The 15,911-nt window shown below is 43.7% G+C and overlaps 1 protein-coding gene across 3 annotated transcripts; it reads left to right on the top strand.

Annotated features, from left to right (window-relative positions):
• Positions 1 to 11,274: 11,274 nt before the first annotated feature.
• Positions 11,275 to 14,988, top strand: LOC123448799 (probable pre-mRNA-splicing factor ATP-dependent RNA helicase DEAH3). 3 transcript variants are annotated; one of them, XM_045125819.1, is made up of 8 exons: positions 11,275 to 11,763; positions 12,010 to 12,197; positions 12,345 to 13,429; positions 13,798 to 13,923; positions 14,009 to 14,247; positions 14,326 to 14,444; positions 14,529 to 14,578; positions 14,688 to 14,988. In XM_045125819.1, exons 1-8 carry the CDS (start codon positions 11,476 to 11,478, stop codon positions 14,774 to 14,776), a joined length of 2,184 nt encoding a protein of 727 aa, XP_044981754.1. In that variant the 5' UTR covers positions 11,275 to 11,475; the 3' UTR covers positions 14,777 to 14,988. The 3 variants fall into 3 exon arrangements, with proteins under 3 accessions (XP_044981754.1, XP_044981752.1, XP_044981753.1); XM_045125817.1 differs by having other exon boundaries at positions 14,529 to 14,988; XM_045125818.1 differs by lacking the exon at positions 11,275 to 11,763 and having other exon boundaries at positions 12,106 to 12,197; positions 12,297 to 13,429; positions 14,529 to 14,988.
• Positions 14,989 to 15,911: the final 923 nt, after the last annotated feature.

The following is a 15,911-nucleotide window of genomic DNA, read 5'->3' as shown; positions in this document are numbered from 1 at the left end:
TCTCGGGCAAGTAACATACCGATAGACAAAGAGGATAGTATACGGGATTGATTGAATCCTTGACATCGTGGTTCGACCGATAAAGATCTTCATAGAATATGTAGGAGCCAATATGGACATCCAGGTCCCGCTATTGGTTATTGGCCCGAGAGTGTCTCGGTCATGTCTGCATAGTTCTCGAACCCGCAGGGTCTGCACACTTAAGGTTTGTTGATGATTTGGTATTAATGAGCTATGTGTGGTAGTAACTAAAAGTTGTTCGGAGTCCCGGATGAGATCTCAGACGTCACAAGGAGCTCCAGAATGGTCCGGAGGTAAAGATTCATATATGGGAAGTCATATTTTGGCTACCACAAAAGTTTCGGGTTTTCCGGTATTGTGCCGGGAAGCTTCTAGAAGGTTCCAGAAACTTCTCGAGGAGTCTGTAATTCCACCAAGGGTTCCACCACGTCCCAAGGGTTTGCATGGGCTGAGGGGAGACGTTGTGTCCTTATTGGGCCAAGCGCACAAGTCCCTCAAGGCCCATGCAGTTGGGAAAGATGGAAAGTCCACCTTTGTATGGAAGGGTATAAGGGGACTAGGATTTCACCTCCTCCCCCTTGGTTGCACCCTAGGCCTTGGAGGGGATGTTCCCCATGCCCCTCCATCTATATATAGATAGGAGGGGGTGCCCCAAGAGGACACACAAAGCCCTTTGCGCCCCTCTCTCTCCCTAGATCATTTTCTCCTCCGTCTGCGGTTTCGGTAGCGCTAGGCGTAGCCCTGCCGGGCTAGCACCACCACAACCACCGCCACGCCGTCGTGTTGCTGGAGAAATCATCTACTACTCCGCCCTCGCTCACTGGATCGAGGAGGCGGAGATGTCATAGAGTTGTACGTGTGCTGAACGCGGAGGTGTCATCCGTTCGGCGCTTGATCGGGAGTTCATGGGACGGATCATGGTTGGATTGCGAAGATGTACCACTACATCAACCGCGTTATTTAATGCTTTCGCTTAGCGATCTACAAGGGTATCTAGATGCACTCTCCCCTCTCGTAGATGATCATCACCATGGATAGGTCTTGCATGTGCGTATGAATTTTTTTGATTCCCATGCAACATTCCCAAGACTCAAGATGAAGATTGATATAGAGGAAGAGGGTATTTGGGCTCCGGAATGGTTTCGGGAATTTCCAGTAGTGTACCGGGAATGGAGAATGGATTTCGGTGGTCCATCGGGAGAAGTCCACCCACCCCAGGGGCCACATGGGCCTAAGAGGTGGTGCGCCAGCCCTTAGTTGGTTGGGCAGCCAGCCCCTAAAGCCCTTGCGTCAAGGAGGTGGGAGGAGGCCAAGTTGGGAGGGAATCCTACTAGGAGTAGGACTCCACCTCCCTTAGTGGAGGGGGATTCTTCCTCTCTTTGTGCGCCACCCCTCCCCTTTCCTCCTATATATACTCGAGGAGAGAGAGGGCAGCCAACACCATATTCCAAGGCGCAGCACCTCTCCCTCCCTCTAGTTTGTTCTTCCTCTAGAATAGGTTGGCAGTGCACGAAGAAGCCGTGTCGGGTCAGATCCACCACCATCGCCGCCACGCCGTTAGGCTGTCGGAGAACTCAACTACCTCTCCGCTCCCTCTTGCTGGATGAAGAAGGCGGAGATTGTCATCGAGCTGTACGTGTGGTGAACGCGGAGGTGCCGTCCGTTCAGCACTAAATCGGGATGCATCGTGATGAGATCGCGGGACGGACCGTGATGAGATCGTGGGACGGATCATGATGGGATTGCAGGACGGATCGTGCGTGGGACGGAATGCGATTTGGATCGTGAAGACGTTCGACTACATCAACCACGTTATATACGATTCCACTTAGCGATCTACAAGGGTATGTAGATGCACTCTCTCCTCTCGTAGATGGTCATCACCATGGATAGATCTTCTGTGCGCATAGGATTTTTTTTGTTTCCCATGCGACGTTCCCCAATAGAATGAGAGCATAATATTTCTATAAAATCTACACGCCATCATGCTCAAAAAGATATAAGTGAAGTACTTGAGCAAGTGCTAAGCTCAGAAGATATAAGTGAAACGCATAGAGTATTCCAACAAACTGCGATCATGTTATTTCTCTCTCAAATAGGTGTGTCCAACAAACAATCATTGTGGTATACTGAAACTAAAAGCAAACAAAACCAAACGACGCTCCAAGCAGAACTCATATCATGTGACGAATAAAAATATAGCTCCACGTAACATACCAATGGATTGAGACGAAAATAGGGGATGCCTTCCAGGGCATCCCCAAGCTTACACACTTGAGTCTTCCTAGAATATTACCTTGGGGTATCCCCAAGCTTAGGCTTTTGCTGCTCCTCAATCATTTGTCTATCGTGACAATACCCAAAACTTCAAAACTTCAATCACATAAAACTCAACAAAACTTCGTGAGATCATTTAGTCTAAGCGACATATCAAATACTTTCAGGTGTTGTTACATATTGATATTTTTTAGCATACGGTACTGTATATTAACTCCTCCATGGCTTATACCCCTTGAAACAATCCATAACATCATCAAAACAAGCAAACTACACATGCAAAAACAGAATGTGAATGAAATAGAACAGTCTTTAGTAATCTGTAAGGAACCTATACTTATGTAACTCCAAAAAATCTGAAAAATAAGGACGACCTGAGGAATTTGTAGAAAAATATTGTGTAAAAATGCAGCTTAAAATACATTCTAGTAAAATCATAGAAATTCTGCACTAGACATCAGAGTTTCTGTTTTTGCACTGTATCAATTCTACTCATCATGCAAATCATCCTAAAGGCTTTACTTCGCACAAACACTAATTATAACATAAAAACACAATCATTACAGAGGAAATAATCATTTTATCACACACTAATAGAAAAAAATATTATAAGATGAATATTGGGTTGCCTCCCAACAAGCGTTATTGTTTCACGCCCCTAGCTAGGCATACTGCATAGTTCCAAGTGTTGTCATCTTTGTTCATAAGAGGTGTAATATCATGTGTAACCCTGTTTCCCCTAGCACAAAGGATGTCAAGCTTTTGTTCTATGACATCAAGCCTTCTATCGCATAACATGACATTCCCATGGATCCTAGAGATAGAGTTGAACATCCCCCTAAAATTAGACTCCATGCTAGTTCTAGCCTCTTTGGTTAACTCAGTTTGGCGGTGGCACACTAGTATAGTCGGTTCAATGGTTTCTATTTTAGGTTGCCCAAATACACTTTTTAGCTTATCATAGGTGTCAAAAGCATTGTTTCCAAGGAAATATTTTTCAAACATAGAGTCCAATACACGTCTATGGGAAAGAGATAAACCAACATAAAAGCTTCTCAAAAGCAAATTAATACGACTCTTAGGATTAGCTCTAGCTTGTATTGTTAGTAGTCTATCACAAGATTTCTTGAGATAATCATCACCTACTTTATTAAAATCCAAGATTGGGGAACCTCTCCAAAGTAAGGAGGAAGAGGCATATCCGTAGTGGAAGTGGCCATGACGTCAAGCACTTAAACTAGAGAGAGAAAATGTAATCTAGTGACAAGCTAAACAATCAATAAATATTTTATTTTTTTATTTCTTTTATAAGACAAACTAAATATACCAGCAAATAAAAAGAGGAACAAGTGAATGAAATTTTGTCTAGAGTTACTTGGTAGTTGGTGATGATATTCCCCGGCAATGGCGTCAGAAATCCTTCGTGATACTCGTGGTCTTCGTTGGGTTTTCCGTAAAGAGGAACAGATTATGACAGCACAAAGTGGGTAAGTATTTCCCTCATTTATGAAACCAAGGTTTATCGAACCAATAGGAATATCAACCACAACCGTCTTCAGTGGCTGCACACAAAAGAACAAACAACTTGCACCAAACGCGGGCAAGAGGGTTGTCAATCATCTTGTCTTGTTATTTGCAAGCAAGTGAGGTGTGTAGATAATTGTAGATAGCAAGATAAAATAAAAACAAGTAAATGGCAGCAAGGTAATGAAGGTTTTATCAATATGTTGTGAATAAACCCACGGGCATAGCTTTCCCTAATGGCATCTCATGGAAAAATAGCATACGATGGGTAAACAAATTACTGTTGGGCAACTGACAGAAAAGTGGATAGTTATGCGATATTCACGGCAACAGAAATAATTTTCTACCAATGTGGTATATACACATGGCCCCAATTTTTATTTCAAATTAATTTGATAAATTATTTTGAAATATAAAAAATAATTCTATAGCGAAAAGATCGTGGTTTTGGACCAGCCACGCAAGCAAACATGCAATTATGCCAAAAAGGCAAGGAAAAAAGACCGAGAAAAGTGAGAAACGCCCTTTGTACACAACGAAAATACACTTGTGTCAAAAAGGTAACAAAAAAGATAAATAAAAGTGAGAAAAGGTCATTCATATACAACAAAAATGCACTTGTGCCAATGCCATTGAAACCCGACACCTCTTATATGAAGAAGGCACTTATACCAAAGCGTGTGTAGCTACCATCATGCATAGGAAATTACCTCTCGACAACGACAATAATCATGTGTATATAGGCATCACGTCCATAAACAAATAGGTTGACTCCTACGTGCACCTATTACTATTACTCGGTAGCACCGATGATGTTTCGGTTGGACCGATTTGGTGGGAATGGCTAGGGTTCCTGTGTGAGGTCAAACTCGGTGGGTCCGATATGGAAATGTTGGTGACACCGAATTTGTGAATGTGGAATTTGACAGAGTGGAAATATGGGGAAAATGACTGAGTGTTTTGGTGGCTAACTTTGAGCATTTTAGCAATAAATTCATTTTACTACTTCACCCTCTTTTAATAGTATTGGCTTTCCTATGGACTCAAAAGTGATTTCTCACAAATATAAAATAAAGAGTCTTCTAGCTTGAAGCTTGAGCCAATATTATTCCTTTCTTGCATCGAGGGGTATCTCCACATAAACCTTAAGCCATAGCTCTCCATGGACTAATCCTGAAATATCTAGGTAAAAGTTTTAGTCCAAGAGACAATGTATGCTGTCATGAATAATCAAAATCACCAAGGGAGCATATGTGCTTTAACCAAGGTAGCCATGTCCTCATCACTCTCTTCCATATAGGTCGTATTTTGACGTGAATCCATGCGGCATCTCTCCACGTGTATAGTATTCTTTAAGACTATCCACAATGGGAGTAACATAAGTAGTAACATAGATGCCACCTAAAACAAATATGATGTGACAACTAATTAATGAGAAGAAAGAGAAATTGAGTAACTTAGCTAATTACTCATATTATGAGTAACATAACGCATACCAAGGCAATGATGAGTCTATAAGCTAATAAATGAACCCAAATGCTTAAAAGTACAACTACACTTTTTGACAGTCCCAAGCGCACCCATCTCCGATTCCACATGCATGCATTTATTTAGGGCTTCAATTTTTTTCTAAAATTCATAACTTTTGACTCCGTTTTCATCATTGTGTTTGTCGTGATGGGTACTTCAAAACTAGATCCCGTATGGATAGGTTCCGACAAACTTTTTTTGAGCAACTTTGGGTGATATTGAGACAACTTTAGTGCTAAAAAATTAACTTCTTATTAGTGTGCATAGTATGATTGCCTATCAACGAAAATTTCTTCAAAGTTATCTACCATGACTTGAAGGATAATTAACTTCATGCTTTAGCAACCACATGGCACATGCCATCAGCTATTTCGAAACTGAAATGGTTAGATTATGCATTGGATGTGCATGCTCGGCTCCTCATGCATTAGATGTGCATTAATTCATGTAAAAAATCAAAAAGCTAAATCATGTGTTGAAATTATTATATGTTTTCATAGTTGGGTTCCTCGTGACAAACTCTTTAAAACGAGATCCCATATGAATATGTTTTGAAGATTTTTTTTCAAAAGCAACTTCAATGATAGATGAGGCAACCTTAGTGCTAAACAAAAATCAACTTTGATGGTAGATGAATTGCATCGTGTGCATACACATGGGCTATTTGTTGAATGCACTCGAGTTGCACAAAACACACTAAAAGCTGCTAACTTTTTTGTGATACTCGAGTGCAATTATGGTAACTATTTACAAATAGAAGACAACAATGCATCAATGGTAGGCAACTGAACATCAACCGTAGGTAATTGACCATTAGTAATAGGCAACTGAGCATCAAAATTGAGCAATTTCATAGTATGGCAACTGAGCATCTAACATAGGCAAATGATCACCATTAATAGACAAATATGCATCAACATTTGGTAATTTTATAGTATTTGTAGGCAATTAAGTATCAATTGCATGCAATTACTTGTACGTACCACTAAATGCGTCCTCATGTTTTGTGTGATTTTTTCATTTTTATAAAAATCAATCAAATGGGTAGTCCAACTAGGCCAAAAAATAAGTTGCTTTCCTATAACACCAAAGTTGCTTCAATATCATCTAAAGTTGCCGAAAAAAAGTTTGTCGAAATCTATCCATATGAGATCTACTTTTGAAGAGATCGTCGCAGGAAAGCCAACCGTGAAAATAGATCTTAACTCTGACACCCGGTTTAAAAGATGTAGCTTTTTGAAAAAACGGAACGAATGTAATTAATTACATTCGAGGAGGGAACCACGTCGTTTCTTTTTATGAACTGTCCTTTGCACACGCGGCTGATGTTGTTCTATTCTAGAAATGCGTTCGTGTCCGCGAACCAATGCCTTTGCATCGGTGAGTCGCGTCCATAAATAAAAGTCTTCATGTTATTATCCCTATGTTACTATCTACTGTGGAGATATTAATTTAGACTTTTTTTAACAGAAACTTATCCTCCTTTATTCAGAAGCTAAAACAGTAGTATCATTTACAAGTAATGAGAGTACCTCAGGAGGTGTTGAATCCAGCCAACAACTAGGAGAAGGAAGTTTAACCAGCCTAGCAAGTTCATGGGCTACTTGATTACTCTCTCTAAAACAATGATCATAAATAACATGGTTGAACTCAGATGCCATAAAGAAGCAATCGTCAATAATTGCGGAAGCCACCGAAGAAAAATTGCCATCTTTTAGGGCTTCCACAATCTCCAAACTGTCAGAGCTTACCACGATTCTGCTACATCCAACAGTTCTTGCAAGATTTAATCCAAACCTGACAGCTAGAGCCTCTGCTGTAAATGAATCAAAACAGATATCTATTCTTTCATTCGCCGCTGCAATGAATTGTCCACTCTGATCGCGAATGATTGCCCCGACGGATCCTTCAAGTAGATCTTGATCAAACCCCACATCAATATTCAGTTTCATATATCCCTTTGGTGGCTTTCCCCAAACTCCAGAACGAAGTTTTGCTTTTGGTGAACATGCGATAGTGAAATTCGTTGCCAACCCGCGTACAACAAGGCATATCTTATTAGATGTTTGAATTTCTGAAAAGGATCGAGATGGACCTAGAGGGGGGTGAATAGGTACAAATCCAAATTTTAATAATTACTTAGCAATTTTAGGCTAAAGTGCGGAATATGAGTGTAAGTCTAATAATTGCTAAGACAAAGAGTAAGCTATTAGGAGTGAAGCAAGGCAAGCGGTAAACAATAATCAAATACAACTATGTAATAAGGATTAACACAAGTAGAGAGTTAGGGTTAGGAATAACCGAAACTCCGAGAGAGACAAGGATGTATCCCGATGTTCACTTCCTTGGAGGGAAGCTACGTCACCGTTAGAGGGGCAGATGTTACCACGAAGGCACAACAACGCCACGAAGGCTCACCCTATTCTCCCTTTGAGATAACTCCACGAAGGCGTTTCTCAACCACTAGTGGTAAGCCTTGAGGTGGCTTCCAAACCTTCACAAACTTTCCGGGGGATAACACAATGGTTTGATTCCTCTCCGAAGACTCCTACCGCCTAGGAGTCTCCAACCTCCAAGAGTAACAAGATCACGGGGATTGCTCAAAACTTGCTCAAATCACAAATCACTTTGGTGGGAAGGAGGAGAGGGAGACGATCTATCTTTTGATTGGAACAACACTCAAAGGGACTCACAAATGCTCTTGGGATCTAGGATTTCGTGTAGACAAGAGTGAGTGAGAGGAAAGGTGTTCTTGGGTGTATTCTAGCTGTGTTGAACACCCTTTCACGAGGTGGGAGAAGAATATATATAGTGTGGAGTGAAATCCAGCCGTTGGAGGTGCATTAAGTAACACAAGGTCCGAACGTCCGACACTTGCCGGAAGTCCGGGCGTCTGCGAGGGGCCGGACGTCCGACAGTGGTCGGTCGTCCGAGGCCTGTAGGCACGACTGGAACTCTTTTGGATTTATCAGCGACCGGACATCCGACAGGGGTCGGTCGTCCGAGGCCTGTAGATACGACATAACCTATTTGAATTTATCAGCGTCCGGACGTCCGGAGTGGACCGGAAATCCGTGTTATGCAGTTCAATTTCTACTGGTGGTGGCTTCCGGATTTCCGATGTGGGTCGGACGTCCGGCGCTCGGACGTTCGGAGGGAGCCGGATTTCCGAGATATAGAACACAAATTCTACTGGTGTAGACTTCCGGATTTCCAGACCTTGGCCGGACGTCCGGCCCTCGGATGTCCGGAGGGAGCCGGATTTCCGAGTTATATGCCTCACAAACTACTGGTGACGGGCTGCGGATTTCCAAAGCCAGCCGGACGTCCGGCACTCGGACGTCCGGAGGGAGCCGGATGTCCGAGGCAATGGACATGTTTTGAATTGAAGACAGAAAGGAGAGTATGTGGTGTTTGGTAGGAAAGTAAAGATGTGGTATGAGCAAGTTCATCGCAAAACCTGTGATCCCCTCTTAATAGTGCGGGATCCCTATACTCAATATCAGTAAACTCAAAAGACTACTCTACAACATCTCTTCTTAATCCCGAGCCTTCTCGAAATATAAATCACCAATCTTTTCAGGCGACCTTTGGCACATAAATCTCAATCTACTAAAGTACTTGCTGTCCTGAGATACACTCAACAAATAGGATTAGTTTCCTATGTATGTGTTGTCATTAACACCAAAAGACGATTAGGGGCATAGCATGCACTTTCAATTTCTTCTTCATGGTAAACTTTACGGTGTTCGAACCACAAGTACCAAGCAGCGGTGGCTATCATCTCTCTCATTTTTGGAAATCCCAATATACAAAGTTCTGCATCTTCCATATGCAACAGCTCGTGTACCACCTCCTCTCCAGTTTTGTATTTTGTGCATTTCTTCTTTACTATCTCATACAGCCCCAATTGTCTCCAAACCTATGTTGATCTTGGACACTCAAACAGGAAGTGGCGTATATTGTGAGGCCCCAAACTCCACTCTGGACACTGGATTTTCACTTTCATATGCTTAGAAGCTAGGACTGATCGACATGGGATAGCAGCATGTAGGACCCGCCATATGAAGATTTTAATTTTTGCTGGGCACTCTAAGCTCCATATCAACTTCCATTTTCTCGCGAGGAGATGAAGGTCCCGAATTACTATGGGTCAGAGCACCAAACTGGAAATTCCATTCAGTTTGATAGGCAAATCTCACTGAAAAAACTCCATTCTTGGTAGGGCTCCATGCAATAAAATCAGACATCTCATACAAAGGCAGAGGTATAGCCAGAATCCTCTGAACATCCACATTCCAGAATGTTTGGTTCACCAACTGAATATCCCAATCTCCAGTCACCGGATCAACGAGGTCACAAACTCGGGTTATTAAATTACTGCCTCTGATAGTTAGTACTTTTCTAGTTGGTGATTGGGGTATCCACGAATCCTTCCATATGTTCACCTTTTGACCATCTCCATTCCTCCAGACATACCCACGTCTCAATGTGTCCACCCTTGCCAGAATGCTCTGCCATGTAAATGATGATTTTGGCTTTAAAGAGGCGTCCAATAGGTACACACTTAGGTAATACTTAGACTAATAACATATGTATGATATTATTTTATATTATCCTTCGTTGTGAATAGTCTAATGGAGCATATGCCCTAATCTGACATCAGATTTTTACTGCCCATTTGTCTTTTGGGCAACGCTACGCGTCCACCGGCGGATTATTTTCAAGGATCCACCACCTTCACAGCCGTTTGATTTGGTCCATCCCAGCCGTTTGATTTGGCGTGGTTGTCCGATCCGCACGCGGGGCTTCAGCGGGTCATCCAGTAATTCCCGAAACGACGACCGAATTGCAGAAACAATCGCTTTGTTGCAAAAAATAAACTTTAGATCCATTAATTCCTAAAACAACGATCGAGTTTTAGAAACAATCGCTTTGTTTGCAGAATTTTTTTCCTTCGACTTTCTGCAACATATGTACTGGTGCGGAAGTTTTTTTTGCAACAAAGGCCATGTTGTAAAAAGCTTTTGCAACATAGGTTAGGTTGCAATTTTTTTCTTCGTCATAGGTACTGTTATGTCGTATTCCTGCAACATGACATTTGTTGCAAAAAAATCTTGCAACACAGATGATGTTGCAGAAAAAAATATATTCCTCCTCTTGCTCCCGGTGGTGGGCTTCCTCCTCCTGCTCCCGGCGACGAGCTTACTCCTCCTGCTCCCCGTAGCGGAGCTTGGACCACCTCCTCGCGAAGAAGACGAGCGCCACGACGACTGCAGCCGCGACCCCGAGCGCTAGCCACCGCGAGTTGCGGCAGAGGAATCTTGGAGCGAAATGCTGGAGGCGGCAGGCCCGGACGGGGGAGCGCTGGGGAAGGATGGCGGACGCGACTGGGAGCTGGACGGGGGTGGCGGTGGTGGCGGGAGGGGACCGTGCGGCGGCTTGCGGACCCCGCCGGATCTGGGCGTCGGTGGGGCCTCAGGGCGACGACGAGGTGGAGCAGATCGGACGGCCATGGCAACGGCTGCAGCTCCGGCGAGGGCTGTGCGGCACCAGGCACACGGCGGCGAGGTCGTCGGGGCCGAGTAGGATGCGCAGCGTGCACAAGTAAGAAGCCGGAGCTTCAAAACCATTTTTAAAACAACAGATGAGTTGCAGAAAACGAATGCGGCTTTGACAGACGCACGATGCTGTGCGACCATCTGATCAAATCGAACGACTACGTACGTGACGGATAGCCCGCCGGTGGAAGATAATTGTTTCCCTTGTCTTTTTTAACACGGCCATCGAGCATGAGACCGAGTTTGAGTTTGTGGCTCTGTCCAAACGGACTCGAGCCGAAGACCAAGTTTTACACGTTCACGAAAACCGAAGGCGATCGGGGCTGCAAGTGCAAGGTCACAAAGGGCGCCTTCCAGGCTGGTAAACGAAAAGCACGGGAACCCGCTACCACGCGAGCGGAGTCCCATCTCGCATCCCCACGCCGACCTAAGAATCGCGCAATTCACAAAATATAAATCCGGCGGCTCTTCCAGAAACGGGAGCTAGGGTTTCGCCTCCCCACCCCGTCCCCTCTCCCGCCTATTCCTCCTCCGCACACCAGCGACCTCCCTCGCCGCCGCCATGGGGACGGAGCGGAAGCGCAAGGTAAGCCTCTTCGACGTGGTTGACAAGACCTCCGTATCCTCCAAGCTCGGCCGCGCCGGCATCAATGGTGCCGCCGCCGCCGCCGCGGCCAATCCGTCCATCAACCGGTGGAACGGCCGGCCCTACTCGGCGCGGTACCTGGAGATCCTCGAGAAGCGCCGCACGCTCCCCGTGTGGCAGCAGAAAGACGAGTTCCTCCGCGTTCTCCGCGACAACCAGACCCTCATCCTTGTCGGAGAAACCGGAAGTGGCAAGACCACTCAGGTATGATATCTGCACCTATATCCTATACGTCTCCATGTATGTGCTGCTTAGGTTATTGGTTTGTGCCCTTAATTTTTGGATTGAAAAGTTAGGAGGTGTTCTAGAGGCTAGATACCTGGTGCTATGGTGAATTTATTAGGCTTATGCTTGTGTAGGCTTTCATAACTAGGGTGATTTGGTCATTATGAGGTGTCTCTCCTTATTGGTTGATTTGTTCCGATGATTGATTTGTTCTGTGTGGAACAGATCCCCCAATTTGTGCTTGAGGCTGAAGGTTTGAGCAACCGCTCTATGGTTGCCTGCACCCAGCCACGGAGGGTTGCTGCAATGTCGGTCTCTCGGCGTGTCGCGGAGGAGATGGATGTCACAATCGGGGAGGAAGTTGGTTACAGTATCCGATTCGAAGATTGCAGCAGTCACAAAACTGTTCTCAAGTAAGATTTCTGGTTCTTGTATTTCTTGGAAGAACAGTATCAGTTGCACCATCCTTTTGGCTGATTGATATGAAGTGTATGTTTCTTTTGCTTTTTTAGGTATTCTGATCTAATCATGTTGTGTTGAACACTATTGCTTCCTATCAGATATTTGACAGATGGTATGCTTCTGAGAGAAGCAATGGCAGACCCACTTTTAGAAAGGTACAAGGTGATTGTTCTTGACGAGGCTCATGAGCGCACGTTGGCAACAGATGTTCTGTTTGGGCTTCTGAAAGAAGTTCTAAAGAACAGGCCTGACTTGAAGCTTGTTGTTATGAGTGCTACTCTTGAGGCAGAGAAGTTTCAGGGTTATTTCAGTGGGGCACCATTGATGAAGGTTCCTGGTAGACTTCATCCGGTTGAGATCTTCTATACCCAGGAACCAGAAAGGGACTATCTAGAAGCCGCTATCAGGACAGTTGTGCAGATACATATGTGTGAACCTGCTGGTGATATCCTTGTATTCCTCACTGGAGAAGAGGAGATTGAGGATGCATGTCGAAAAATAAACAAGGAAGTTAATAACATGGGTGATCAGGTTGGCCCAGTTAAAGTCGTGCCATTGTACTCTACTCTCCCCCCTGCAATGCAGCAGAAGATTTTTGACCCTGCCCCACCTCCATTGAAAGAGGGAGGCCCTGCTGGAAGGAAAATTGTTGTGTCCACAAACATTGCCGAGACATCCTTAACCATTGATGGTATAGTGTATGTTATAGATCCAGGGTTTTCCAAACAGAAGGTTTACAATCCAAGGATAAGGGTGGAATCCCTTTTGGTGTCTCCAATTTCCAAGGCAAGTGCGCATCAAAGAGCTGGTCGTGCTGGAAGAACGCAGCCTGGGAAGTGCTTCAGGTTGTACACAGAGAAGAGTTTTAATGGTGATTTACAGCCGCAGACCTACCCAGAAATCCTTCGGTCAAACCTCGCAAACACAGTTCTTACTCTGAAGAAGCTTGGAATTGATGATTTAGTGCATTTTGACTTCATGGATCCTCCTGCACCTGAAACTCTAATGAGGGCCTTGGAAGTTCTGAACTATTTGGGGGCACTCGACGATGAAGGCAACCTAACATCTTTAGGTGAAATGATGAGTGAGTTCCCCTTAGACCCACAGATGTCAAAGATGCTTGTCATCAGTCCAAGGTACAACTGTTCAAATGAGATCCTCTCAATATCTGCCATGCTATCAGGTATGTCAACTAACAATTTCTCTCTCTGAATTCCATTTCTACAACTACATTATCATGTTGTTATATGTTGCACATGCACTGTTTTGCTTGCACCAGTGTGTGCAAGCAAGTTGCCATGGTTCTAGCATACAGACTAGTGCATGTGCAGTTCCAACATTTTCTCTTGTTTGTATATTGTGTATTGTCATCAGCAACTGTCATGCACCTGGCTTCTAGAGCTATTGATCGAAATGATCATACAGTTTAGGCTGATGCAGATAGTTGCTGTATGTTGAGTTATTCTGACAAAGCAAATGGTATCGTCTCGCCTCTTTGCATCTGCTGACCAACCATGGGCTTCGTCTGTTATTACCATATCCTTTGTCTAGTACCCAATTGCTTTCTCCGGCCTAGGGAGGCACAAAAGGCTGCTGATGAGGCGAAGGCTCGATTTGGGCACATCGACGGGGATCATCTCACACTTCTGAATGTGTACCATGCATACAAGCAAAACAGTAAGCCTATAACCATTCTTATTCGATCTACATCTGGTCAGACTGCAATTTTTTGGGGCTAACAGACTCTTCCTTCACTATGCAGATGAGGATCCTACATGGTGTTATGAGAATTTTGTCAATGCCCGGGCGATGAAGTCTGCTGATAATGTTAGACAACAACTTGTCCGCATCATGACCAGATTCAACCTCAAGATGTGCAGTACAGACTTCAACAGTCGTGAGTACTATGTCAATATCAGGAAAGCAATGCTTTCGGGGTACTTTATGCAGGTTGCTCATTTGGAGCGAACTGGGCATTACTTGACCGTTAAGGATAATCAGGTTGGTATTGTGATTTCTCTATTTTATTTCCCTTGTGGAGTATTGTATTGCAGCTTTTCACCCTTCTTTCCTTGCCAGGTTGTCCATCTTCATCCCTCGAATTGTATGGACCATAAGCCGGAGTGGGTCATCTACAATGAATATGTTCTGACCACCAGGAATTTCATCCGTACAGTCACCGATATCCGTGGAGAGTGGTAAGTCCTTGTCTAAAGTGTGAAATGAAACTGTTCAATTAGGTATTTGATTGACAATGTCGTCCTTCTGTATTTTGTTCCCAGGCTGATCGATATAGCTCCACAGTACTATGATCTGACCAATTTCCCGTCATGTGAGGCCAAGCGTGTCCTGGAGAGGCTGCACAATAAGAGGGAGAGGGAAAGAGCTGCTAGTAGGAACTGAATTAATGTCATTCTTCTGGTCCCTTGGAATTTGGGCAGCGCTGCCAAAGGCTTTGGTCATCACTGTTGACCTCCACCATTGTCATGATATCTTCCATGTCGTAGTTTTCCAGTTTTGTGGATGGTGAAAGCACTATATACAACATATGTCAAATGCTCCCCAGCTACTGCATTACGAAATAGATGCTTGTTTTCCCTCTGTTTTAGAAGGTGTAGGTTATCATACATTAATTATGTATCGGTCTCCATATTTTTGGTGTATCAAAAGCTGTTGTTTACTTTGTATATTTCAGCATCCTTTTGGCTAGTTTTCATGGAATTGCTGGTATCGTATTGCCAACGCAGCTGTGTTTACTTCCTTGTGAGATTCTCCCTCTGTAAACTATTATAAAAGTGTTTAGATTACTAAAGTAATGTTCTAAATGCTTTTATATTAGTTTACGGAGGGAGTACCTTGTAACTTCTGTATTACTGCTTTGGTCACGGTAGTCCTGTATTACTGCTTTGGTCACGGTAGTCGGGAATTTACTCCTTCCATCCTGAATTACTCTCTCTGTGCCATAGTATAAGAACGTTTGCTCAAGTAATTTAGACGGAGGTAATATGATTTAGGGTCACTAGATGCTCTCAGGATACGGTGTAATATAAGAACGTTTGCTCAAGTAATTTAGACGGAGGTAATATGATTTAGGGTCACTAGATGCTCTCAGGATACGGTCACTGTTTACACGAGTAGAACGCCCGAGAACAATGTCGACTAAGCTAACATGCTTTTTTTTTTTTATATAATCAGCTAACACACATCACACTATGAAACACAATAATCTTAGAGCATCTGATCTTGCTCAAACGTCCACGGACACTTCCAGTCGGTGATCGAACAGAGAAAAAGAAAAAGGTATCTTTCAATTGATGATCGAACAACATAAAAAAAAGTGACCTAACCAAATCCCTCGTGTCATCAAAGTCCGAGCTACCAAATATGAGGGTGATGCATTTGGTCAATCGGCCATGTACGGCCACATTTTTTTTTTTCCATCTCTATCAATCACATGCAAGTCATCAGTTGTATAAGGAAGAAAATGAAGAGTATGATTACATGCACACACAAATAGGGGCTCAAAACGGATACTGTTCGGCCGTGATTGTGGACGTTTATAGGGGTGGATTCGCTAAATCCGAGCGAATCCGACTATCAATAACAACTCAAATAAAAATGATTTTTTAGTTGGAAACAAGTTGTGTTTTATTTATTCTCAGCAC

This window comes from Hordeum vulgare, chromosome 4H (assembly GCF_904849725.1).
Source record: "Hordeum vulgare subsp. vulgare chromosome 4H, MorexV3_pseudomolecules_assembly, whole genome shotgun sequence".
NCBI classification, from domain to species: Eukaryota; Viridiplantae; Streptophyta; class Magnoliopsida; order Poales; family Poaceae; genus Hordeum; species Hordeum vulgare.
The sequence above is the reverse complement of the archived record's forward strand: the minus strand, read 5'-3'. Positions and strand labels throughout refer to the sequence as shown.